The sequence below is a fragment of the Podarcis vaucheri genome, assembly GCF_965113315.1.
Source record: "Podarcis vaucheri genome assembly, chromosome: 13".
Classification (NCBI taxonomy): domain Eukaryota; kingdom Metazoa; phylum Chordata; class Lepidosauria; order Squamata; family Lacertidae; genus Podarcis; species Podarcis vaucheri.
This window is the reverse complement of record NC_138751.1, coordinates 14,967,421-14,995,416: the sequence shown is the minus strand read 5'-3', so window position 1 is coordinate 14,995,416 and position 27,996 is coordinate 14,967,421. Positions and strand designations below refer to the sequence as shown.

The following is a 27,996-nucleotide window of genomic DNA, read 5'->3' as shown; positions in this document are numbered from 1 at the left end:
TCTTTTAAAGATAGGATAGCCACTTATTTCCTTCACATCTGAAGGGAGGGTGTTCCACAGGGTGGGCGCCACTACTCTGGTGAGACAGTCCACGGGCAGGTAGGGTCTTAGCCTGTGTACCAGGTGGAGCTGGTAGAAAGCTGCCCTGGACACAGAATTAACCTGCGCCTCCATGGACAGCTGTGAGTCCAGAATGACTCCCAGGCTGCGCACCTGGTCCTTCAGGGGCACAGTTACCCCATTCAGGACCAGGGAATCCCCCACACCTACCCGCCCCCTGTCCCCCAAAAAACAGTACTTCTGTCTTGTCAGGATTTAACCTGAATCTGTTAGCCGCCCCATCCATCCTCCAACCGCCTTCAGGCACTCACACAGGACCTTCACAGCCTTCACTGGTTCTGATGGTTTACAAGCTATTTATGAGTAAAACCAGGTAATCAGAAGAGCTTGTTCTGTTCAAAGAGAATTAGGCGAATCTTTAACGGATTTCTTCATAGCAAAATATTTTTCACATTTTTCATATACAAAATGACAGATGTAATAGATGTGGCCTGTGACTAGATTTCCTTTCTTCCTTTTGTAAAATGAAGCAGTTTGGGCAGCGCGGGGGTGGGAGTGTTTCCTCAGGAGACTATATTGTGTTCCTGTTGGGATTAAAGCAACAAGGCTTGCAGTCTCCTCCATGAACCAATTTGAGGGGTATGTTTTATACTAAAGTTGTGTCATCTGTACTAATGCCATGCTCTACAAATATAAACCATCTAAAAAGTCCAGACTAGCACCCATCATTCCCCCAGTGCAGGTGCTATGCGCTAAAGGAATGACGGAGACCAAAGATCAACACCAGAATAATCATGGCAATAGAAGAAGAAGAAGAAGAGTTTGGATTTGATATCCCGCCTTTCACTCCCCTTCAGGAGTCTCAAAGCGGCTAACATTCTCCTTTCCCTTCCTCCCCCACAACAAACACTCTGTGAGGTGAGTGGGGCTGAGAGACTTCACAGAAGTGTGACTGGCCCAAGGTCACCCAGCAGCTGCATGTGGAGGAGCGGAGACACGAACCCGGTTACCCAGATTACGTGACTATCGCTCTTAACCACTACACCACACTGGCTCTCAATACAAAGAAACAATGTCAGTTCTGTTTCTGGTACCAGATTTGAGTGTAGTTTTTTTGTAACTTATTTTGAGAGTGGCTTGGGACTTTGAAGTGGGGTGTAAGTATTCTAAAAGAGTCATTAATTCTAAAGCAATACCTTTGAAGTGGGACGAGAGTTCTTTGGTGGTTTTATTCACAGTGATCCCATTCAGACACACAAGACATCACATAGAATCAAAGAATTGTAGAGTTGGGAAGGATCCCAGTGGTCATCTAGTCCAACCCCCTGCAATGCAGGAATCTCAACTAAAGCATCCATAGTGTTCAAATCATCCATGTGTGTGGACCACTCTTGACAAGTCTTAGTTAAACTTTGACCAGTATTATTCAGGCTGACCCCAAAAATGTTTTTATTTGTGAGTGCTGTCATTGAGGGAGTGTAACTGGTATTTTATTTTATTTTTTAGCAGAAGGGTTTGCTGACCCTTTAGAAAGCATGTTGTCAGAGCTGCCCGAGGTCCCAGCTCACAAAGGACCAACGGCAGTTCGTTGTTATATACAAAAGTCTTTATTGAAGTTCAGTTTTGCTTTCACAGCCGCAGCGTGCAGCTCTACGTCTGAAACTCTAGACCGCCGAAGCTCCGTCTGAATCTCCTCCCCCCAGACACCAGTTTAAGACTCTAGCCTTGCTCCACCTCTTCCTTTCCTCTTTCCTCCTCTGGCTCCGCCTGTCAGCTGGGGTTTCGCCCTTCCTAGACTCTTCTGACGCTGAATCCCCTGAGTCTTCCCCCTGCCTCCGGCGGGCTTTAGGACCTGGTTCCCAATCCGGGTTTTCTGCTGTCCCACGCGCCTGTACATTCGAACTTGGCGCGCGCGCCCAGCTGGCAACCTTCCTCCTGACCGTTACACTGCTCCTGTCACTGCTTCCCCCTTCGGGGAGGCTAGCTGGACTTGACCTCCCCTCCGTTCCCCCACTCTCCGATAGAGGCGTGGTCAGTCTCGACTCATCTTCTCTCCCTGCTGGAGGAGACGCTGGCCCTGACACATGGGACTCTTCCCCCCCCCACTACGCTCTGGTGGGGAAGCTGGTCCTGATCTCCCGCTGCTGCTTTGGGAGTCCCCGCTGGCCCCTTGTTTCCGGTGTGTCCCCCCTGGGACCCCCCTTGCCCTGACCCTCCTTCTGGGAATCTTCTGATTCGCTGGAGAAGCTCATGGAATCTCTCGGGTCACTGTCATACTCCCCTACGCTGCCCTCAAATTCTTCCCCTTCGCTCTCCATTTCCTCTCTCCCCTGTACCTCTGTTCCTGAGCCCCTGACACATGTATTGCTGCTAGTGCTATTAATAGCAATGAGCTCAAATGTACTATCATGTTTCACACACCAAATATACTAAGGCATATTTTAATATTTGAACAGCACACCAATGCAAAGGTAGCCAGCAATGATGCTTCCCCCCACCCCCCACCCAGGAAGTTGCCTTGGTCCAGTATACCTATATCATTTTCCAGGAAAAGGTGTTTACCATCGGAACAAGAATATCAATACTAATGAAGATGCAACTGAATTAAACTTCACCCAGCTTGCAAAGGTGGTCTCTATTACTGGGGCATCAAGGATTACTATTACAGTGGTACCTTGGGTTAAGAATGTAATTCATTCTGGAGGTCTGTTCTTAACCTGAAACCGTTCTTAACCTGAGGTACCACTTTAGCTAATGGGGCCTCCCGCTGCCGCCGCCCGATTTCTGTTCTCATCCTGAAGCAAAGTTCTTAACCCGAGGTACTATTTCTGGGTTAGCGGAGTCTGTAACCTGAAGCGTCTGTAACCTGAAGCATCTGTAACCTGAGGTACCACTGTACTTTGTAAAACCCCATGATGAATGGGGGGTCCAGTACTATAGATGCACCAACTTCCACGAAAATGTGGATGCTGTTACATACTCCTTCCATAGTGGTGTTGTGAACATGCTCCCTGGAGGAATGGCTATTAGCCGAGGCCCATCTTATGGTAAGTGGGAAGCTATCAAGACCATCTCCAATGACTCCAACACTCCCATTGTATGGAATAAGAAGATCACTAAGAAAGTGGGATACAACAAGCAGAAGATGAGCAGTGTGGAGCACAACTGGAAGATTTCCATGACTACCTCATATGAGTCAGGCGTGCTCACTAAGGCCATTGCCAAGTACTAGTTCTCTCTCACTGCTGAATATGATGGGAAGAGGGCCAACACAGAGCAGGAAGACTGGCAAGAAGCCACCGAGATTGAAGAGTCTCTTTATGTGACCCTGCAGCCCAATGAGAAGCTGTACATATGGCAATAGCAGCTGGGCTTGGGCAAGGAAACGGTCTTGTTCTGCCGTGATATGAAATTTACAGGTGATTCTACTCCACCTACAGATATTCCTTTGCCACCTTCTAATAAATGAAATACAGTGGTACCTCGGGTTAAGTACTTAATTCATTCCAGAGGTCTGTTCTTAACCTGAAACTGTTCTTAACCTGAAGCACCACTTTAGCTAATGGGGCCTCCTGCTGCTGCTGCGCCGGCAGAGCCAGATTTCTGCTCTCATCCTGAAGCAAAGTTCTTAACCCGAGGTAATATTTCTGGGTTAGTGGAGTTTGTAACCTGAAGCGTATGTAACCTGAGGTACCACTGTATGGTAGGTCAACGGGAACGCTCAAAGGCTTCTTCCTCATTTAGGGATCTTTTATTAAATTTGGGTGATTATTGTGGGCTAAAGTTTAGAAAATATAGAGCTCTCACAGCACTAGAAAATGATAGATATTCTAAGTTCCGCTGATGCTATATTTTGTTCCTGGAAGACTCTGCACACTGAGAAGGGGAGTGGGAGGGTTTTCTTGTGGTTGTGTCTCTGCTTATCAATAATTTTTTTTTTCGTTCCAATGGAGGAGGAGCGGTACGTAGTTTCTCATGAACCCATAGCCTCTTCTATCCTATTTAAGCAGCAAGTGTTCACACATTTCCCTCATTCTCCACCAAGAGAAGCAGCTGCCACCTATTACAAAAGTTTTTGTGCAAATACTGGTAAGTCTTGGAGGGCTACTGGGCAGGAGTGGAGAGAGATAACTTTAGAATTTGGGGCATAAGGGAGGGAATGCTTTTTGTGGACCTGCAGTCTAACTACCTCTTTATAATTATAAAGGATATAATCATAAACTCTAAGGTGTTTATTTCAGCAATAACAGTACAAGTTAAATGAAGTTCCTTTTAATAAGCAAACAACCAGTCTACTAAAACAGACCATGTATTCTAGCAAAAAATCTTGAATCTAAAAATGACATTAATGCATATTCAAGCAGAATCTCTCTCTGCACAGCTGAAGCAAAATCCCAGGGGGTTCCAGGGGCTGCTTCTTTGTGAACCTGTAGTTTAACTACTTGTTTATAATTATTGAGTGCCAATGAAATTCCCTGTGTGATATTGAAGTGACATGGAGCCTTCCCCAGTGGCAGAGGAAGGGGGGCAGGCCCCCCGGGTGCCATCTCTGAGGAGGTGTGACAAGAAGGCACACCTCGGGGGTCTCGCCCTGCCACCCCCAGGCACGCACCGCCATCGTGCTGCCGCAGACGCATGCGGAGGATCCTGTGCTCACAGCTGCACTCTCCTCCGCTCGAGCGGTGCCATCGGCAAACCGACCAGTGGCGCATGCGCAGCACCGCTCAAGTGCCATACAGTGTGCCCTAACCCTCCACCACTGCTGCAGCCATGAGCAAAGGATCCCACTGACTCCGCTGCAGCTGCGAGCAGAGGATCCCGCTGCCATACATACGGTGTGCACACATGCATGGTACATAGCAGCGCACACATGGTACGTAGCGGCACCTGCGCATGCGCCGATGAGTGGTTTGCCCTGCCCCCTACCCTGGGTGCCTGTTCTTCTTCCTTCACCACTGGCTTCCCTAAGGCTTTAGGGATTGGCATCTCTGGTCCCTCCAGCAACCAGAACTCCCTTCATTTACTCAGTCTCCTCTAAACGTCATGAAACACCTTGCAGGGTGAGATCATGATGTGATCCAGAGGCAGAATCCCCATTCCTACCAGATTCTGAACTCATATGCAACATCTTGGGTTTGGAAGGGGCCCATGGGTATCTTTGAGAACGCAGATGGGACTGGAAGGGGCCTCTGGGTAGGGGAAGGAATCAGCAACAGAGAAGCTGGAGCTCCCTGGAACATTTCTTTTGTAAATAGTTTATAAAGTATTTCTTATATTAGGAAAATCCATCCCTACCTCCAGATCTCTTTCAGAATGCAATCCTATACAAACTGGGTGTTTCTTGAATAGCAAGGTGTACAGCTGCATATAGTCACCAGGAGACTATGCCTATCTCAATGCTTTGTGATAATTTATTTCATAAAGTGGTTTTGCATTGTGTGGAAATGTATCTTCTTTTGCCTATCACTGACTCTGCTGTCAGGCTGAGTCCTCTTGAGCTCTTGAGCTCTAGAGTTATGGCACCAGAAGAGGGAGTGAGGAATAGCCACTTCTTTAGTGTCACGCATAATCTTATAAACTTCTATTATGCCCCTATTTTTATATTCCTGAATCAAAAACACCCAAAAGGTGGAGTTTAGTGGCTGATCAGACTACCAGCCCTCCTTGTGCAGAGTGAGGAAGAGACCCAAGAACACAGGATGTATACGTCACTCTAAGGTTTTTATTTAAGCAATAACAGTACAAGTTAAATGAAGTTCCTTTTAATAATACAACAACCATTCTACTAAAACAAACCACGTATTCCAGCAGCTGCGTTTGAATTTAAAAATGACATTCATGCATATTCAAGAACACTTTCCTCTGCCAAGCTGTAGCAAGATCCCAAGGTGTTCCAGGGACTCACCCAGTGCTCCTTTGGAAAACTGAAGACATGGTAGAGACTGTCGTACCTTTAAAAAATATGATTTATACACATATTTAAACCTTCAGTCTGCATGGAGGAGGTGCAGATCTTACAGCATGGCAATCCCAAGCAGGGATGCTCATCTAGTCTTAACAATCTGCACCTCCTGGACACGTTGCTGTTAGAAGGAACAAATCAGACGCCACAAGAAAATATGAGGGGGACTTAAGGTTATATTATGAAGCTGCGGCCTTCTGCTGGATGAAAGATTGGATTTTATTGGAAAATACTGATGTCCTAGATCTGGAAGGCTTTAACAATTCGTTAGGTTGGCATGCGTATTTGTGGTATGACAAGGGGAAAACACATGGAATGTTTAAAAACCATATTGTCAGAAAAGCAATATTTATGGTCTGGAAAAAATACAAAGACTTATTGGAAAGTAAAACTCCGAGGTGGATTTCACCAATAGAGGCCAAAGCTCGGAAAACATCCAATATGGAGGCATATTGGCCGAAATATTGGGAAATAATAGAAAACATTGGAGGTAATTGGAGGTTGCAGAGCTTTGAAAAATTAAAGGATAAGGTGCAAAATTGGTTACATTATGCCCAAATTAATGAGGTTTTTAAGCAAGACAAAAAAATAGGATTCCAGGTGGAAAAATCGAAACTTGAGACAGAGTTGTTAGAACCAAAGACCAAGGTAATTTCGAGAATGTACAACTTGCTGCTTAAATGGAACACTCAGGATGAAATAGTTAAAACAGCCATGATAAAATGGGCTCAAGACATTGGTTACAATATCATGTCAGAAGACTGGGAAAAGTTATGGACCACCGGTATGAAGTTTACGGCATGTAATGCCTTGAAAGAAAACATTATGAAAATGGTATACAGGTGGTACATGACCCCAGTCAAACTCGCTAAGATATACCATTTGTCTGATAATAAATGTTGGAAATGTAAGGAGGCTGAAGGGACATTCTTTCACCTCTGGTGGACGTGCCCAAGACTGAAGGCCTTTTGGGAAATGATCTATAATGAGTTAAAGAAGGTGTTTAAGTACACCTTTCCCAAGAAACCAGAGGCCTTCCTTCTGGGCATTGTCGGCCAGAAGGTGTTAAAAAAGGATAGAACTTTCTTTATGTATGCTACAACTGCAGCAAGAATTCTTATCGCCAAGTATTGGAAGACCCAAGATTTGCCCACACTGGAGGAGTGGCAGACGCAACTGATGAACTACATGGAACTGGCTGAGATGACTGCAAGAATCCGGGACCTGGGAGAAGAGGCAATGGAGGAGGATTGGAAAAAATTCAAAGACTATTTGCAAAAGTATTATAAGTTGTATGAAACATAAGATGTCGTATGATTTAGAACGTTAGCCCCAGCAATGAAGTTTAATTATTTAGGAAATTGTTAACATTCGGGAAAGAACCAAAGTTTAAATGGGTTAAATGATATCAGGTTATATTTTTAGAGTAAACGGAGAACAAGAGATTTAAACTTAAATTGCAATTGAAAATATAAAGAAAAACACGAAATAAGGGTATAATTTGCTGATGACTTTATTATCAAGAATGCACTATGCGGGAGACGTGGGGAAGTCCAATGGAAATTTGAAATAAGTTATTGAAATGGATGTTATTTTCTGTTCTTTTTTCTTTTCTTTTCTTTTATTCTGTCTTTTCTTATTTGTAATTTGGAAAAATGTAATAAAAATTATTATAAAAAAAAAGAAAATATGAGGGGGAATAAAGAATTGGGGAATCTCTTCTCTTCCCCCACAGCCCCCATAGATGTGTCCTTCCATCCTCTCCTAGCTCTGAAGCTCAACACTCTGGCACTATAGTACTATTGCTGTAGAGCATTAACTACTGAGGTTGAGGGTAGGCAAGTAAGTTTATCTGCCCCTTCCAGCGCTGTATGGGTGAAAGGGTGGTGTCAGTTTATGCACACAATGAGATAAGCAGCTTCAGATCTGAATTTTGCTGCACTTTCCAAGATATTCTGAGCTGTTAGGCAGTCTCTTCCCAGCACAGCTGAGATAGGAAATTAATTAGAACAGCAGTTACCAGCATGGCACTCATGAGTGCCTGGGTGCCCTCGTATGGTGCCCACAAAAGGCCTCAGTAAATATCCCCTCAAAATCCACTGGCTCTGTACAAAGTGTGTAACAAATGTTGGAAATGTAAAGAAAAATAGGGAACATTTTATCATATGTGGTGGGAGCGTAAAAAGGTGAAATGCTTCTGGGAAATCATATATAATGAATTGAAAAAAATGTTGAAATATACATTTGTAAAGAAACCAGAGGCATTTGTGTTAGGCATGGTTGGAAGTGAAAGAAATAGAAAAGAACGTAAGCTTTTTTTATACGTGGTAACAGCTGCAAGGACATTATTTGCCCAAAAATGGAAACAATAAGAGATACCAATGATGGAAGAATGGAGAATGAAATTAATGGACTATGCAGAACTCGACAAATTAACAGGAAAGATCTGAAACCGAGGGAACCATAGGTTCACCGAGGACTGGAGTAAATTTGTAGATTATTTGAAAAGTAGATGCGATGAACAAATAACGTTTGTTGGTTTGCAAGAGGCTCTGTGAAGAATTAATATTAAAAATATTGTAAAAAAGGGAGTAGGGAGGAGGAAGGTTATCAGTATAAGACAATATAAAATTAGGAAATGCGTAAAAAAGAATCAAAACGGAGGATTGTCAGAAGAGCTGAGGGAAGTCCAAAAAAGAATGTATTTGTGAAAAATGTGTGTTATGTTCTTATAATTTTGTATTGTAAAATTAATAAAATATTATTAAAAAAACAAAAAAAAACCAAAATCCACTGGCTCAGCCTCTCCATTTAATGGGGCTTGAGTACTGAAGGCCCACTCTCTCATATGTTCTGAACAAGGGAGAGGTGCAAAGAGCTTCTCTTTGTGAGCAAGCACAGCAGTGATGGATGTCGGTGTTTTTGCCACACTGAGCCTTCAAAAAAGCATTGATTTTCTGCAAAATCTGGATCTTTCATTTCCTAAACAGCCATTCCCTAAAATCACAAGGCAAACTACTTTTAAAACTGGCCAGCCTGTCAAACGCAATTTATATTCCTTAGAAGGGGTGGGTGGGTCTCCTATCAAATGGAGAGAGAAATAGATAGAGAAATATGTCTTCACAAGGAGAAGGTGTTTGCTTCGTCTTTAAAGCACCTCACAATTAATTAGTAATCATTTACCTTTGGAATTATATTTGGCACTGGCAGGTATATTGTGTTAAAGCATTGAGACAATTTTCCAAGACGTCAGCAAATTCTGTTAATTATTTCATTTTCATAAACAATAAAATAAGTAAATAGAGTAAATAAATGATCAATTTGTGAAATCTTCTGATCTAACTGAATACATTGCTTTCTTTTCCTAGAATCAAGCACCATGCCAGAGATAGTCCCTAAGAACAAAGCCCCAGGGGTTGATTTCTGTGGGGTAGATGCATATTACTACATTGTCCGCTCAGACCTGGGCTGCTACATGCGGTCCACCAATTTCCACGAGGGCAAAGACCTCGAAGTGTTTAGCCTGCACAGTTCCTGCACAGGAGGAGATCACTATTTAGCCCATGAGGATGACCTATTCTACATCATCAAAGGAGACAACTATCGCCGTGTCAGCAACATGAATGGAGACTTAGGTGCTGTAGTATACAGCCTCCATCCCAACTGCCGCGGAGGGGACCATTACCTCTCAGCCTTTGGATCCTTCTATATCATTTTCCAGAAAAGAGGTGTTTACCGTCGGGTCAGTAATATGCATGAAGATACAGATGCAGTTGAATACACACTTCATCCAGCTTGCAAGGATGGTCTCTATTACTGGGGCATCAAGGATTACTATTACTTTGTAAAACCCCATGATGAATGGGGGGTCCAGTACTATAGATGCACCAACTTCCACGGAAATGTGGATGCTGTTACATACTCCTTCCATAGAGATGTTGTGAACATGCTCCCTGGAGGAATGGCTATTACCTATGGTCCAGCTTATGGTAGATGGGAACCTATCAAGACCATCTCCAACGACTCCAACACTCCCATTGTATGGAATAAGAAGATCACCAAGAAAGTGGGATACAACAAGCAGAAGATGACCAGTGTGGAGCACAACTGGAAGGTTTCCATGACTGCCTCATATCAGTCAGGTGCGCTCACCGAAGCCATTGCCAAGTATCAGTTCTCTCTCACTGCTGAGTATGGTGGGAAGAGGGTCAACACAGAGCAGGAAAACTGGAATGAAGCCACTGAGATCGAAGAAGCTATTAGTGTAACTGTGCAGCCCAATGAGAAGATATACATATGGCAGTTTGAGATGGGCTTGGGCAAGGAAGCGGTCTTGTTCTGCCGTGATATGAAATTTAGTGATAATTCTACTCCACCTACAGATATTCCTTTACCACCTTCTGATAAGTGAAAAATGTTAGACCGAAAGGCACCTTCAAACGCTTCCTCTCTATTATAAAATCTGATTGATTACTATGATTGATTACTATTGATTACTATATTTAGAAAACATAGAGCTCTCCTGAGTTTAGGGGGAATTCGCTGAGCATAGCTGTCAACCTTTCCCTTATTCTGAATAGGATTCCTCGCAAGAAAAGGGAAACGTTGACAGCTATGTCGCTGAGTGGTATATAGAGATGCAAAAGCTAAAGACCAAGTGAGATTAATGATTATTAGACATATTATATACTCTCATATAGACATATACATCTTGATAGGCTACATAGATATACTTGTCCAAGTTTATGCAAAACTCCTTAGGCTACAGCTAGAAAAGAATATCCTAGTTCAGGGGTCAGCAACCTTTTTCAGCCTAGGGCCGGTCCACCGTCCCTCAGACCATGTGGTGGGCAGGGCTACATTGGGGAGGGGGATGAACAAATTCCTACGCCCCAGAAATAACCCAGAGATGCATTTTAAATAAAAGGACACATTCTATCCTTGTAAAAACACACTGATTCCCGGACCGTCCGCCGGCCGGATTGAGAAGGCGATAGGGCCAGATCCAGCCCCCGGGCCTTAGTTTGCCTACCCCTGTCCTAGTTTGTGCACAATGCTGGTGACCCAGGCTGAATGACTTCCGGATGAGCTACTATTTATAAGCTATAAATCCCTTTGCTAAATTTGTTCCTTCATTTTGCTTTGTATTTGCTGAACTCTGCAACCTGTCCCACTGTTGTTATACAAATCAAATAAAATGAAGAATCATTGGTTTAAAAATGTGTTCCGTGCACTTCTCACACTTGTGTACAAAATGATTTTCAACATATATTTTCCAGAAGACACAAATACCTTCTTCCTTTTCCAGAAGATTTGAGGGTTGGCCTAGGGCAAGGGAGGGTCCAGGGGCCTAATCCAGGCCCCCCCCAGCAACTTTTTATGTCCCCTTCCCAACCCAAGATCCCACTAATTCGGTGGCAGCAAAACAAATCTAAAGATCAGACACAGTGTTCAGGTGGTCAGAGAGATTTATGCATGTGTCCTGTGTTCACAGGTGTGAGAGTGTGAGGTGACCACAGCCACTTTGGGTCACTCACCAATGACATGCTGGTCCTGGAAGGATGCCTAAGGTGAATGTGCCCTTATTGCTAAAAGCAATAGCTCTTTTAGCCCCGCCCCCTCCCTGTCCTAGAGGCACAAGAAGGAACATTCTCTTTACTCTGGTTGCCAATTGATTACTAGCCCCAATTCAAATGCTGGTTTCGACTTACGTGGTTCAGACTCTCACTACCTCAAGGACCTCCCCTTCCCATATCGACCTACCTGAGCTCTGCAGTGATCACTTGAAGCCCTTCTGTGTGCCCCCCTCCAACGGAGGTGCTGAGGGGGGCAGCAAGAGAGGAGGCCTTGCCAGTGGTAGCCCCTGGTTGTGTAGTTCTCTCCCTCATCAGGCTTGCCCACCGCTGATGTTATTAGCTTTTGAATGCCAGGCACATACATTTTTCTCCTGGCTTCTGATTCTTTGAATCAATGTGATTTTTATCTATTCCTTTTATTTTATTTATTTTAAGAAATAATATCCCACTTTCCACATCATAGGTCTCAGGTTGTCTTTAACAATAAAATGTACCATATACACAATTTAAAACATCACTTTAACTTCCAAAATTTAAAACCTCAAGAATTTAACATATCTCTCTCAGAAAAGAAAAACAACCACCAGCAGTGAGCGACAGCACAACAGCACTTTCTCAACCTCACATTGGGCCAGCCCTCAATTAAATATAGTGTGACCACCTCAAGGTACACCAGTTACACGAATTTCTACAATTTACCTCAGATTATCTAGTGGGGGACATGTTATGAGTTAAAAATGATTTAGAGTCTCAGGCAGGAGTTGCTCAAACAAACAAGAAAAGTTTTATTAAACAAAGGAAGTTTATGACACAAAGTGGGTCGGGAAACGAGTTCTTTCAGGTAGAAATTAACTTACCGTATTTACTTTAACTATAAGATGTCTCAGGTTTAAACATAACACTTTAGGCACAACCCTTCTTAAATTTCAGTTACTAAACATCAGTTGGTTCACTTCAGGTAGATAAATATTCAGGTTTCCAGTAGAGATGGCAAAATGTTCAAATCAGTTTCTGTCACTTAGATAATACAGTGACCGCTCCCCACAACAACCGGGGGGAGGCGCCTTTTGCGTGGTCGCGCACAGCCCCCCATCCCAGTGCGTCTCCCAGTAGTAGGGGCTGGCTTCACCCTCCCCAGGCTGGATACCTGGAGGTCTCCGCCTACTTCAGCCAATCGCCCAATCCCACCTGGGGGGCGTCGCCAGAGGATCAACCAGGTAGGGGGAGGGACGGCCCACAGAACAAAAGGTGAATCTTACCTGTGAATCAGTGTCGGTTGGCTCCAGAACTTCTCCCACCCTGCCCTCCCTCAGTTAAGCCTCCTTTTGCAGGTTAACCTCTTCTCTACAGGTACGCAGACGCTGTTGAAGGACCGGAAAGGAATTTTCCTGCATTGGCAGGTTTTGCCTTTCTTTAGTAAAACGTCACAACTCTGGTGGTTCCTTTAGTCTAGCTTCCTAAATGGGGGGCCGGTTTTTATTTCAGCAATAACAGTACAAGTTAAATGAAGTTCCTTTTAATAATCCAACAACCAGTCTACAAAAACAGACCATGTATTCCAGCAACAGACCTTGAATCCAAAAATGACATTAATACATACTCAAGCAGAATCTCTCCCTGCACAGCTGAAGCAAAATCCCAGGGGGTTCCAGGGGCTGCTTCTTTGTGGACCTGTAGTCTAACTACTTGTTTATAATTATTGAGTGCCAATGAAATTCCATGTGTGATATTGAAGTTACATGGAGCCTTCCCCAGGGGCACAGGAAGGGGGGCAGCCCCCCCCCCGGGTGCCATCTCTGAGGAAGTGTGACAAGAAGGCACACCTCAGGGGGCTCCCCTGCCACCCTGGGTGTGCACCGTCATTGTGCTGCTGCAGACGCGTGTGGAGGATCCTCTGCTCGCGGCTGCACCCTCCTCCGCCGTCCGTACAGCGCTCAAGCAGTGCCATCGGCAAACCGACCAGTGGTGCATGTGTGACGCCACTCAAGCGCCATACAGTGTACCCTAAACCTCCACCACTGCTGCTTCTGCGAGCGAAGGATCCCACTGACTCAGTTACAGCTGCGAGCAGAGGATCCTGCCGCCATACATACGATGTGCACTCATGCATGGTACATAGCGGTGCACACGTGGTACGTAGCGGCACCTGCGCATGCACCGATGGGTTGTTTGCCCTGCCCCCCTACCCTGGGTGCCTGTTCTTCTTCGTTCACCACTGGCTTCCCTAAGGCTTTAGGGATTGGTATCTCTGGTCCCTCCAGCAACCAGAGCCTCTGAGCACATTGTTATACAAGGCCAGAAGTCTATTCCCACGATCTTAATCTGTTGTAGCTGCTCCCCGGTTCAAGTTTAGTAACAGTTTCACAAGCTCCCTCTAGGGGAAGAACTTCTCTTTGTATCCAACTCTTTTCTTTTCTTTTCTTTTTTAACAGCAGATCTAACAACAAAGTTTCCTTTTTCAGATATTTTGTCAATATTTGTTCCTTTAAATTGCGAAAGAGAAGGTAGGCAAGTAAGTTTATCTGTCCCAGTGCTGTATGGGAGAACGGGTGGTGTCGGTTCATGCACACAAGTTTATCTGCCCCTTCCAGTGCTGTACGGGTGAAAGGATGGTGTCAGTTTATGCACACAATGAGATAAGCAGCTTCAGATCTGAATTTTGCTCCTCTTTCCAAGATATTCTAAGCTGTTAGGCAGTCTCCTCCCATCACAGCTGAGATAGGAAATTAATTAGAACAGCAGTTACCAGCATGGCACTCATCAGTGCCTGGGTGCCCTCGTATGGTGCTCACAAAATGCCTCAGCAAATGTCCCCTCAAAATTCACTGGCTCAGCCTCTCCATTTAATGGGGCTTGAGTACTGAAGGCCCACTCTCTCGTATGTTCTGAACAAGGGAGAGGTGCAAAGAGCTTCTCTTTGCAAGCAAACCTTCTGAGAAGCATTCAGGAAGCAAAGGCCCTCTGAAATAAAACAGCTTTGATGACACCTCTGAAAGTCAATAGGGTGAGTGTCTGCCTAACTTCTTGTAGTAGTTCCATAGAGTTGGGCCCACAACACTGAAGGCATAACTCCTTGTTGACACGAGACACGATTGTGGTCCATAGAGAAGCATTAATCATGCTTCCCCCAGTGACCTCAGGGATACCTCAGGCTATCTCTGAGGTATTCTGGATGTAAAGTATTCAGGGATTTGTACACGCATCGACCCCTCTTACTCTCTAGGCTTCATCAAAAGCAACACGTAGCCTCCGGAGCGCGGAGGAAGCGCTCCCTCTGCACTTTGGAGGCTTCGCGTTGCTATCGCTGAAGCCAAGGAGCCTGTATTCGCTCCATATGACGCTCACACATTTCCCCTTAATTTTTGGAGGGGAAAAAGTGTGTCTTATAGAGCAAAAAATATGGTACTATCTCCCGGGGCCAAAAAACATGTGATGCAAAATTAGAAAGCACATCAGGATTTGTACTTATTAAATAACAATGAGGTTAATGGAAGTCAACATACATACATGGCCCCTGATTAACCTTTGTTGTTGTTGTTGTTTGCTGTTGTTTAGTCATTTAGTCATGTCCGACTCTTCGTGACCCCATGGACCAGAGCATGCCAGGCACTCCTGTCTTCCACTGCCTCCGCAGTTTGGTCAAACTCATGCTGCTGGCTTTGAGAACACTATCCAACCATCTCGTCCTCTGTCATCTCCTTCTCCTTGTGCCCTCAATCTTTCCCAGCATCAGGGTCTTTTCCAAGGAGTCTTCTCTTCTCATGACGTGGCCAAAGTATTGGAGCCTCGGCTTCAGGATCTGTCCTTCCAGTGACCACTCAGGGCTGATATCCTTAAGAATGGAGAGGTTTGATCTTCTTGCAGTCCACAGGACTCTCAAGAGTCTCCTCCAACACCATAATTCAAAAGCATCAATTCTTCGGCGGTCAGCCTTCTTTATGGTCCAGCTCTCACTTCCATACGTCACTACTGGGAAAACTATAGCTTTAACTATACGGACCTTTGTTGGCAAGGTGATGTCTCTTCTTTTTAAGATGCTGTCTAGGTTTGTCATTGCTTTCCTCCCAAGAAGTAGGCGTCTTTTAATTTCGTGACTGCTGTCACCATCTGCAGTGATCATGGAGCCCAAGAAAGTAAAATCTCACACTGCCTCCATTTCTTCCCTTCTATTTGCCAGGAGGTGATGGGACCAGTGGCCATGATCTTTGTTTTTTTGATGTTGAGCTTCAGGCCATATTTTGTGCTCTCCTCTTTCACCCTCATTAAAAGGTTCTTTAATTCCTCCTCACTTTCTGTCATCAAGGTTGTGTCATCTGCATATCTGAGGTTGTTGATATTTCTTCCGGCAATCTTAATTCCGGCTTGGGATTCATCCAGCCCAGCCTTTCGCATGATGAATTCTGCATATAAGTTAAATAAACAGGGAGACAATATACAGCCTTGTCGTACTCCTTTCCCAATTTTGAATCAATCAGTTGTTCCATACCCAGTTCTAACTGTAGCTTCTTGTCCCACATAGAGATTTCTCAGGAGACAGATGAGGTGATCAGGCACTCCCATTTCTTTAAGAACTTGCCACAGTTTGCTGTGGTCGACACAGTCAGAGGCTTTTGCATAGTCAATAAAGCAGAAGTAGATGTCTTTCTGGAACTCTCTAGCTTTCTCCATAATCCAGCGCATGTTTGCAATTTGGTCCCTGGTTCCTCTGCCTCTTCCAAATCCAGCTTGCACTTCTGGGAGTTCTCGGTCCACATACTGCTTAAGCCTGCCTTGCAGAATTTTAAGTATAACCTTGCTAGCGTGTGAAAGGAGTGCAATTGTGCGGTAGTTGGGGCATTCTTTGGCCCTTCTTTGCGATTGCGATGTAGACTGATCTTCTCCAATCCTCTGGCCATTGCTAAGTTTTCCAAATTTGCTGGCATATTGAGTGTAGCACCTTAACAGCACCATCTTTTAAAATTTTAAATAGTTCAGCTGGAATATTATCACTTCCACTGGCCTTGTTATTTGCAGTGCTTTCTAAGGCCCATTTGACTTCACTCTCCAGGATGTCTGGCTCAAGGTCAGCAACCACACTACCTGGGGTGTACGAGCCATCCATATCCTTCTGGTAAAATTCCTCTGTGTATTCTTGCCACCTCTTCTTGATGTCTTCTGCTTCTGTTAGGTCCTTACCACTTTTGTCCTTCATTATGGTAGTCTTTGTACGAAATGTTCCTTTCATATCTCCAATTTTCTTGAACAGATCTCTGGTTCTTCCCATTCTGTTGTTTTCCTCTATTTCTTTGCATTGCTCGTTTAAGAAGGCCTGCTTGTCTCTCCTTGCTATTTTTTGGAAATCTGCATTCAATTTCCTGTATCTTTCACTATCTCCCTCGCATTTTGCTTGCCTTCTCTCCCCCGCTATTTGTAAGGCCTCGTTGGACAGCCACTTTGCTTTCTTGCATTTCTTTTTCATTGGGATGGTTTTTGTTGCTGCCTCCTGTATAATGTTGCGAGCCTCCACCCATAGTTCTTCAGGCACTCTGTCCAGCAAATCTAAATCCTTAAACCTGTTCCTCACTTCCACTGTGCATTCATAAGGGATTTGATTTAGATTGTATCTTACCGGCCCAGGGGTTTTCCTACTTTCTTCAGTTTAAGCTTGAATTTTGCTATAAGAAGCTGATGATCTGAGCCACAGTCAGCTCCGTGTCTTGTTTTTGTTGACTGTATAAAGCTTCTCCATCTTTGGCTGCAGAGAATATAATCAATCTGATTTTGATGCTGCCCATCTGGTGATGTCCATGTGTAGAGTCGTCTCTTGTGTTGTTGGAAAAGAGTGTTTGTGATGACCAGCTTGTTCTCTTGGCAGAACTCTATTAACCTTTGCCCTGCTTCGTTTTGAACTCCAAGGCCAAACTTGCCAGCTGTTCCTTTTATCTCTTGATTCCCTACTTTAGCATTCCAATCCCCTATAATGAGAAGAAAATCCTTCTTTGGTGTCATTTCTATAATGTGTTGTAAGTCTTCATAGAATTGGTCAATTTCAGTTTCTTCAGCACCAGTAGTTGGTGCATAAACTTGGATTACTGTGATGTTAAAAGGCCTGCCTTGGATTCGTATCGAGATCATTCTATCATTTTTGAGATTTCATTCCAGTACAGCTTTCACCACTCTTTTGTTGACTATAAGGGCCACTCCATTTCTTTTATGGGATTCTTGCCCACAGTAGTAGATATGATAGTCATCCGAGCTGAATTCGCCCATTCCCATCCATTTTAGTTCACTGATGCCCAGGATGTCAATATTTATTCTTGCCATCTCATTTTTGACCACATCCAACTTACCCAGGTTCATGGTTCTTACATTCCAGGTTCCTATGCAATATTTTTCTTTACAGCATTGGACTTTCCTTTCGCTTCCAGGCATATCCACAACTGAGTGATCTTTTGTCTTTGGCCCAGCCGCTTCATCAGCTCTGGATCTACTTGTACTTGTCCTCCGCTCTTCCTCAGTAGCATGTTGGACGCCTTCTGACCTGAGGGGCTCATCTTCCAGCATCATAACTTTTATATGCCTGTTGTCTTTGTCCATGGAGTTTTCTTGGCAGGGATACTGGAGTGGCTTGCCGGTTCCTCCTCCAGGTGGATCATGTTTTGTCAAAACTCTCTACTATGACCTGTCCATCTTGGGTGGCCCTGCACGGCATAGCTCATAGCTTCTCTGAGATATTCAAGCCCCTTCACCATGACAAGGCAGTGATCCAGGAAGGGGCTGATTAACCTTAGGAAACAAATTTTCCTTTGTGCCTCAGACAATGCTAACTTACAGAGTTGGGGCTCTTCTAGGACAATTAAAGCTTAGATCAAAACTACCATAATGGCCCGAATATAAGCCATACTTTTTTTTCCAAATTCAGACTGTGAAAAGTGCGGCATATATTTGGAACTGAGCCCTGTATGCCTGCCTCCCGGCACTCCTGGCACTCCCGGCACTACCTCCCCATGCTGGAGCCAGCCACCCCCTCCCCCGTTCAGGGTGGTAGTGAAAAAACCACTCACAGCTCCAGAACTGAATTTATTGTTGGGCAACCTTCAATGCAATTGTTTGGAATTACACAAAATCATCCATTTTATTTATCAACCAAACATTCAAGCTCAAGACACATGGCAGGTGAGAAGAGAAGTGGGAGGGTTGTCTTGTGGTTGTTGTCACTGTTCATTATCTGAAAAAAATCAATAAAGCATGTACTTTGGTTCCAATGTAAGTGGAGCAGTGTGTAGTTTCTCATTAACCCTTGGCCTCTTCTATCCTATATAAACAGCAACTGTTCACACATTTCCCACATTCTCCAAAAAGAGAAGCAGCTGCCACCTATTACAAACTTTCTGTGTGAATACTGTGGAAACCGGTAAGTCTTGGAGGGCTACTGGGCAGGAGCAGAGAGAGACTACTTTAGAATTTGGGGCACAAGGGAAGGGTTGCTTCTTTGTCGACATGTAGTCTAACTTTATAATTATTGAGTGCCAATGATATTCTCTGTGTGATATAGATGTTATGTGGGGCTTTCCAAAGGCTTTAGGGATTGGTATCTCTGGTCCCTCCAGCAATCAGAATTCCTTTCTTTACTCACTCTCCACTAAATGTCTTGAAACACCTTGCAGGGAGAGATCATGATGTGATCCAGAGGCAGAATTCTCATTTCTACCAGATTCTGAACTCATTTGCAACATCTTGGGTTTGGAAGCGGGGCGTGGGTATCTGGGAGAATGTTCTCCGTTTCAGTGGGTTGGCTCAAAGGAACCAGATGTAACTGGATGGGGCTTCTGGGTAGAGGAATGATTCAGCAACAGAGAAGCTTGAGCTTCCTTGCACATTCATTCTGTAAATAGTCTATAAAGTTTATCTTATATTATGAACATCCATCCCGACCTCCAGATCACTTTCAGAATGCAATCCTATACAAACTGAGTGTTGCTAAGTTCTCGAATAGAAATGAGCAGGGCTGCATAAAGTCACCAGCAGACACTGGCTAGCTCAATGCTTTGTGATCATGACTTTCATAAAGGAGTTTTTCACACTGTCTGACAGCTGAGTTAATTCCCCCCTCCCCTCACTCCCTACTCCAAGTGCAAATGTTAGTTTATAAATGTGGTAACTCCTGAGGATCTGAATGTATAATATTCAGTGTTTGAGTTAAAAGTTGTCAACCAACTAGTGGGATCATGTGATCTAATTACTGTACCCCATGCTTATATATATCTGAACAGTGACGCTTTTGCTGCGTGTGTGGAGGGTACATTTTATGGTTCAAAAAGATTTTTGATTATGTTTCCTTTTACGGCTTTGGTTTCTTGGGTAAGGGGGTTTAAGAATGTGCTGAGCGTTTTGACGGTGCTTTTTTTAAAAAAAATAAACTATTTTCACCATTGGGAGATGAAATAAAGGACACTTAAAATAAAATAAATTAGGAGTTTTGCATTGTATGAAAAGTATGTTCTTTTGACTATCACTGACTGCTGTCAGGCTATTTTAATAGGACCTCTTGAGCTCAACAGTTATGGCAGAAGAAGTGGGAGAGAGAAATAGCCACTTCTTTAATGCCATGCACAATCTTCTATTATGCCCCCCTTTTTATATTCCTGAATCAAAAACACCCAAAAGGTGGAGTTGAGTGGCTGATCAGACCACCAGCCCTCCTTGTGCAGAGTGAGGAAGAGACCCAAGAAAATGATATTCATGCACACACACTCTCTGCTGAGCTGGAGCAAGATCCCAGGGGGTTCCAGATATTCACCCAGGGGCTGTGCTCCCTTGGAGAATTGAATACATAGTAGGGACTGTTTTAGCTTTAAGAAATATGATATATACACATATTTAAACCTTCAGTCCACATGGAGGGAGTACAGATCTTACAGCATGGGAATCCCAGGCAGGGATGATCATCTGGTATTAACCTCCTGAAGAACCATGAACAACATTGGTGTTAGAGGGAACAAATTAGATGCCACAAGAAAATCCGTGGGGGAATAAAGAACTGGGAAATCTCTTCTCTCCCCTCCTCCGCCAACCACAATAGATGTGCACTGTCCTCTTCTCCTAGCTCTGAACCTCAACAGTCTGGCACTACAGTACTATTGCATTAACTACCAAGGTTGAGAGTAGGCAAGTAAGTTTATCTGCCCCTTCCATGCTGAATGGGAGAAAGGATGGTGTTGGTTTATGCACACTATGAGAAAAAAAACAGGTCCAGATCTGAATTTTGTTCCTCTTTCCAAGATATTCTGAGGTATTAGGCAGTTTCTTCCCATCACAGCTGAGACAGGAAATTAATTAGAACAGCAGTCACCAACATAGCACTTATGGGTGCCTGAGTGACCTCGTATGGTGCCCACAAAAGATCTCAGTAAATATCCCCTCAAAATCAACTGGCTCAGCCTCTCCATTTAATGGGGCTTGAGTACTGAAGGCCCACTCTCTCAGGTGTTCTGAACAAGGGAGCGGTGCAAAGAGCTTCTCTTTGTGAGCAAGCACAGCAGTGATGGATACAGGTGTTTTAGCCACACTGAGCCTTCAAAAAAGCATTGATTTTCAGCAAAATCTTGGTCCTTTGTTTCTCAAACAGCCATACCCTAAAGTCACTGGGCAAACTGCTTTTAAAACTGATCAGCCTGTCAAACGCAATATTATATTCCTTGGAAGGGGTGGGTGGGTCTCCTATCAAATGAATAGAGAAATAGATAGAAAATATGTCTTAACAAGCAGAAGATTTTTGGTTTGTCTTTCAAAGCATCTCACAATTAATTAGTAATCATTTACCTTTGGAATTATATTTGGCACTGGCAGGTATATTGTGTTAAAGCATTGAGACAGTTTTCCAAGACGTCAGCAAATTCTGTTAATTATTTCATTTTCATAAATAATAAAATAAGTAAATAGAGTAAATAAATGATCAATTTGTGAAATCTTCTGATCTAACTGAATACACTGCTTTCTTTTCCTAGAATCAAGCACCATGCCAGAGATAGTCCCTAAGAACAAAGCCCCAGGGGTTGATTTCTGTGGGGTAGATGAATATTACTACATTGTCCGCTCCGACCTGGGCTGCTACATGAGGTCCACCAATTTCCACAGGGGCAAAGACCTCGAAGTGTTTAGCCTGCACAGTTCCTGCATGGGAGGAGATCACTACTTAGCCCATCAGGACGGCCTATTCTACATCATCAAAGGAGACAACTATCGCCGTGTCAGCAACATGGATAAAGACCTAGATGCTGTAGTATACAGCCTCCATCCCAACTGCCGCGGAGGGGACCATTACCTCTCAGCCTCTAGATACTTCTATATCATTTTCCAGAAAAGAGGTGTTTACCGTATGGTAACTAATATGAATGAAGATAAAGATGCAGTTGAATACACACTTCACCCTGCTTGCAAGGATGGTCTCTATTACTGGGGCGTCAGAAAATACTATTACTTTGTAAAACCTGTTGATGAATGGGGCATCCAGTACTATAAAAGCACCAACTTCCACGAAAATCTGAATGCTGAAACATTTTCCTTCCATAGTGATGTAGTGAATATGCTCCCTGGAGGAATGGCTATTACCTATGGTCCAGCTTATGGTAGATGGGAACCTATCAAGACCATCTCCAACGACTCTAGCACTCCCATTGTATGGAATAAGAAGATCACCAAGAAAGTGGGATACAACAAGCAGAAGATGACCAGTGTGGAGCACAACTGGAAGATTTCCATGACTGCCACATATCAGTCGGGTGCGCTCACTGAAGCCATTGCCAAGTATCAGTTCTCTCTCACTGCTCAGTATGGTGGGAAGAGGGTCAACACAGAGCAGGAAAACTGGAATGAAGCCACTGAGATCGAAGAAGCTATTAGTGTATCCGTGCAGCCCAATGAGAAGATGTACATATGGCAGTTTGAGATGGGCTTGGGCAAGGAAGCGGTCTTGTTCTGCCGTGATATGAAATTTACGAGTGATTCTACTCCACCTACAGATATTCCTTTGCCACCTTCCAATAAGTGATAAGAAAAGTGTTAGGCCAAAAGGCACCCTCTCTATTATAAAATTTGATTGATTACTATGGGCTAATATTTAGACAATATAGCGCTTTCATGAGTTAAGAGGGAGTTAGATGAGTAGTATATAGAGATGCATAAACTGAGATTAATGATTTCTAGACATATTATATACTCTCATATAGACATACTAATCTCACTAGGCTACAGCTAGAAATGCATGTCCTAGTTTGTGCACAATGCAGGTGACCCAAGCTGAATGCCTTCTAGGTAAGCTACTATTTCCTGGTCTCCATAAATCCCTTTGCCAAATTTGTGCCTTCATTTTGCTTTGTACCTGCTGAACTTCTAATCGTGTTCCACTGTTATACAAATCAAATAAAATGAAGAATCAATGGTTTAAAAATATGTGCAATGCGTGTTTCACACTTGTGACAAAATGATTTACAACATATATAGTTTATAGTTTAGTTTATTATTTCTACTCTGCCCATCTGGCTGGGTTTCCCCAGCCACTCTGGGTGGCTTTCAACAGCACATTAAAAACAGAATAAAACTTCAAACATTAAAAACTTCCCTAAGCAGGGCTGCCTTCAGATGTCTTCTAAAGGATGGATAGTTGTTTATTTCCTTGACATCTGATGGAAGGGCATTCCACAGGGTGGGTGCCACTACCGAGAAGGCCCTCTGCCTGGTTCCCTGGAACTTCGCTTCTCACAGTGAGGGAACTGCCAGAAGGCCCTTGGAGCTGGACCTCAGCGTCCGGGCTGAACAATGAGGGTGGAGACACTCCTTCAGGTATACTGGGCTGAGACTGTTTAGGGCATTAAAGGTCAGCACCAACACTTTGAATTGTGCTTGGAAACATACTGAGTGTCAATGTAGGTCTTTCAAGACTAGTGTTATATAGTCTCGGCAGCCGCTCCCAGACACCAGTTTGGCTGCCACATTCTGGATTAGTTGCAGGTTCCAGGTCACCTTCAAGGAAATAAACAACTATCTGACTTTTCAAAGACATCTGAAGGCAGTCCTGTTTAGGGAAATTTTTAATGTTTGATGTTTTTTGTCCTTTTAATATTCTGTTGGGGGCCACCCAGAGTGGCTGGGGAAACCCAGTCAGATGGGCGGGGTATAAATAAATAATAACTCTAACCATTGGCCGTGTTGGCTGAGGGAGTTAGTATACAGCTAAATCTGGAGGGTCACGTGTTTTAAGCATGCTGCTGGCCTGGCTAAGAAATGTGAGAGTAAGGCTCCTTCAGGAAGTTGGCTTGGAGGAGCAAGGAGTCAAGTGCTGTGGCCAGAGCAGAGAGAAGGAAACAGCAGAAGCCCAAAGGTTGATCGTGATAAAGGCCTTTTGTCAAAAACCACATCAAACATTTATGCAAATACAAGGAAGAACATAGAAGTGTTTGTACTGTGTTTGAGTTGAAGGCTGGGCGGAGTGGAGATTTCTGTGGAAGAAGACATTTCAATAAAGCCGGCCAATCATAGGTAATAAAACAGGAGAGCACTTTTGTGTGTGTTTTTAAAGGCCCAGAACCATTGGTTCAGAAAGTACAATCCAATGGCCCCTACATTTGTTGTTGCTGCCCCTATTTTCAGACATATCTCCTTAGTAAAACGCTGTTCCCATTGTTACTGTTTGTCATTGGGGGCACTTTCCTGATAGCTGGAGGTGACAGCATTTAACTCCTTCTTTAGCCTCTTTATCACCTTCTGTACATCCACTCAGAAGAAAGATCCATTAAGTTCAATAGTACATACCCCTTGTCCACGATAGCAGGCTAATTTTTTCAGTGGCTAATGGATGCTTCTTGACTACGCCTTTTTTCCTAGGGAAGGTTGGGCAGTCTGTGGCCCTCCAGGTTGTTTTTTTGGACTCCAGTTCCCATCAGCCCCAGCCAGCATAGACAAGGATGATGGGATTTCTAGTCCAGCAACACTTGGAGGGCCACAGTTCCTCATCACTGCTCAAATGCACATGCATGTGATGTGTTCTTCATGCACACAAAGGCACTGCTATATTTTACACACTGCAGCTTCCAGGATACATTTAAAGCCACCTAGAACATAGTACAATTTCAATTTTTTCTACTATATCTTTGGCCAAAAAAACACAATTTGTAGCATAAAAAGTAGAAGGCATCCTTCAGCAAGGCATAACCCCATTTTCACCTCAGAAAGTCAATCTCCTGGTTATTTGCTCACCTCTTGCCATTAAGGCTCTTAACTTGGAGGCATTAGAGTTGGAGTGTGATGTGTTGGATACAGGATCAGACTTAGATGGGGAAATGCCAGCTCAAATATTCTATGCCCTAAAATACAAATAAACAAGCCTCACCACCACCACCACTGCTTCCATAATACTGGAAGCCCAGATCACCCAATGAAGCTGGATAGTAGGAAATTCAGGGCAGGCAAACGCAAGCACTCTCTCACAGAGCACACACTGAAACTCTGGAATTTGCAGCCACTAACTTGGACACCTTTAAAAGGAGATGGGGCAAATTCAGGGAGAATAAGGCTGGTTGATTGCTATGGTTAGCAGGATGCATGACTACACTGGCCTTTCAACCAACCCAGCATGGGTCTTTTGTGCTTCTTAGGATACTAACAATGGTTGATTCCAGTTCCACATTTCAGAGTTAAAGTTAATTGTGGCAAGTCAGCTGTTATCTATCTCACAAGCTTCTGGTATCTCTAGTGGGTGGTTGGGGAAGGTTTGAGATGAAGTGGCTACTCAAAAAGTCTCTTGACCTAGGAATGGAGGTTCAAAAGTAAGGATTTCCTCATTCCAAACTGGGCTAGGGCACAGCTGTGTTGGAAGAGATCCATTTTGGTAGGAAGAAAGGAGTCACGGGGCCACTTGGAGGGAGATTGGGCAAGCTCTAGAATATAAAAAATGATCTATCTAAGCCAAAGTGACCAGAGGAGAAAGGCAATTCCCATCCAGCAGATTGGTCTTCTTATCGTCACACCTCCATTATTATATTTTATTCTGAGGGTAAGTAGGAAATCATTATATTCTATCTTGTGCTGTGATATTTGCTTCCATGTATTCATCTTTAATGGAGAGAACCTGGCGGAGGATGGAAACCTTGTCTCCTCTTGTGCCCTTTTATAGCAACATAATTTTCAGAAAGAGCACCCGGATAGCTCAGTCGGTAGAGCATCAGACTTTTAATCTGAGGGTCCAGGGTTCAAGTCCCTGTTCGGGCGAGTATGGTTTTTAAGTAAGGGATGATTTTAAGAGTACGATTTTTAAGCTCCCGTTGCTTGGTCCCTGCTCCTGCCAACCTAGCAGTTCGAAAGCACATCAAAGTGCAAGTAGATAAATAGGTACAGTTCCGGCAGGAAGGTAAACGGTGTTTCCGTGCGCTGCTCTGGTTTGCCAGAAGCGGCTTAGTCATGCTGGCCACATGACCCGGAGCTGTCCTAGGCTCTGTGGTTTAACCCATAGCACCACCCGTGTCCCATACACCACTTAGGTACTCCTTAAATGTAGAACAGTTCATGCATTCTTAACTAAGGAAATAAACCCTACTCAATGAGCTTTTTTGGTGTTGGGAACATTCACCATATTGAACCACCAGCATCCCACCTGCAGGCTGTCTTGACACACATCCCCAGCCACTCTGGGTGACTCCCAACAGAATTAAAAGCACAATAAAACATCAAACATTAAAAGCTTCCCTAAATAGGGCTGCCTTCAAATGTCTTCTAAAAGTCAGACAGTTGTTTATTTCCTTGACATCTGATGGGAGGGCGCTCCACAGGGTGGGCGCCACCACTGAGAAGGCCCTCTGCCTGGTTCCCTGTAACATCACCTCTCACAGTGAGGAAACCGCCAGAAGGCCCTCGGAGCTGGACCTCAGTGTCCGAGCTGAATGATGGGGTGGAGATGCTCCTTCAGGTATACTGGGCCGAGGCTGTTTAGGGCTTTAAAGGTCCCTAAGAATTAGTTGTCACTTTAACATTTCCCTTTTTATTCCTCCTCTCTGTAGTTTGCAAGACCCCAGCATGCTGGTCTCCAAGGTCTCCTGCTCATTACTGGCTATACTTCTTGGGTTTCTGATGGTGCAGTCATGTGAAGGACAGTCCCGAGAAGATTTTGAGTGGAAGCACACTGATTATCCAAAAAGCTACTCAACTTCCCACCCTGACACCTACTGCAAGCGGATGATGCTTCAGAAAAGGTTGACTCGATATGTTTGCAAGGACGTAAATACCTTCATCAATGACCACCCTGTAAATGTGGTACAAGTGTGCATAGGCAGAGGGATTCCCCACGGTAGTGACACCGATAGCATAGACTCCTTCGATATGGTCATCTGCAGATACACAGGTGGTCCGGCTCCTTATGACTGCAGGTACAGCGGCACACCTGCACACTTGCGCATTCGTGTGACCTGCACCGGCATTTACCCAACACACTATGTGACTCAAATGCGCTAGGCAATGTGTGGTACAACTCGCTCTCCATTTACAGAAGCCAGAAGTCTGAGAATGAGTTGGCTACAATTTTATTTTCTGTCATGCTTTCTCCTCAATGTATCTCTGCAACATGCCCACAATATAAGCTTTTACTGCTTTAATAGTTACTCACTTTCCCAGGGAATCCTGGCAATGTAGATCTTCAAGGAGCAGCTGCGGGAAATACTGTTGTATGACATTTCTTTACCCCTGTTCCATTATACCATGGATAAGCAAACTAAGGCCTGGGGGCCGGATCCGGCCCAATCGCCTTCTAAATCTGGCCTGCAGACAGTCTGGGAATCAGTGTGTTTTTACATGAGTAGAATGTGTGCTTTTATTTAAAATGCATCTCTGGGTTATTTGTGGGGCATAGGAATTTGTTCATTCCCCCCCCTTCAAAATATAGGCCAGCCCCCCACAAGGTCCGAGGGACAGTGAACCAGCCTCCTGCTGAAAAAGTTTGCTGGTCCCTGTATTATACCTTCCCAGTTCTCCCTTTCCTAACCAGATATAGTGAATACACATACACACACACACAATCTGAACCTCTTTTAACCTGGAGAGGCATTGCCCATGACCCCAGCCTCAACTCCAACCCCTGAAAGTGACGCAACAATTCAAGAGACTTTGAAAAAATGCTGAGCTTTTGCTGAACAAATTAAATATTAAAGATATTTATGGTTGAGTTTATGGTCCACAAGTTGAGCAAATCTGGTACTGCCTGGTTGGGACCTGGGACACCAAATCTCCATTCAGCCATGAAGCTCACCTTGAGGCAGTCACTATCTCTCAGTCTAACCCACAGAAACCCACCTGTGAAATTACAGGCTTGTGTTGTGCCTTCGAATTGTGTAGCAGGGCATAGAATTATGTGTGCTACTTTGATATCTAATTGGG

The 27,996-nt window shown here is 44.1% G+C and overlaps 2 protein-coding genes and 1 pseudogene across 5 annotated transcripts in view; all 3 read left to right on the top strand.

The window, feature by feature from the left end:
* The first annotated feature begins 3,992 nt into the window (after nt 1-3,992).
* Nucleotides 3,993-27,996, top strand: part of LOC309517133 (uncharacterized protein) — a 114,747-nt gene continuing 90,743 nt past the window's right edge. The window contains exons 1-2 of one of the 2 annotated variants that reach the window (XR_014213160.1): nt 3,993-4,149; nt 9,391-11,233. Coding sequence is in view for 1 of the 2 variants with exons in the window: in XM_082196203.1 (XP_082052329.1) it covers nt 4,008-4,149; nt 9,391-10,433 (1,185 nt within the window). In the remaining variant the exon portion in view is untranslated. Of the gene's footprint in view, nt 4,150-9,390; nt 11,235-27,996 lie in introns of those variants that run through there. The other variant, XM_082196203.1, reaches the window with a different exon arrangement.
* On the top strand, nt 18,886-23,026 carry LOC309516962 (uncharacterized protein). Of its 2 annotated transcripts, XM_082195915.1 has the most exons (3): nt 18,886-18,991; nt 21,585-22,635; nt 22,686-23,026. In XM_082195915.1, the coding sequence occupies exon 2, from the start codon at nt 21,596-21,598 to the stop codon at nt 22,625-22,627; it is 1,032 nt and encodes a 343-aa protein (XP_082052041.1). In that variant the 5' UTR covers nt 18,886-18,991; nt 21,585-21,595; the 3' UTR covers nt 22,628-22,635; nt 22,686-23,026. The 2 variants fall into 2 exon arrangements, with proteins under 2 accessions (XP_082052041.1, XP_082052040.1); XM_082195914.1 differs by having other exon boundaries at nt 21,585-23,026.
* On the top strand, nt 26,644-27,078 carry LOC309516501 (ribonuclease pancreatic pseudogene; annotated as a pseudogene). Its single transcript has one exon. The product of its transcript is annotated as a ribonuclease pancreatic pseudogene (transcript).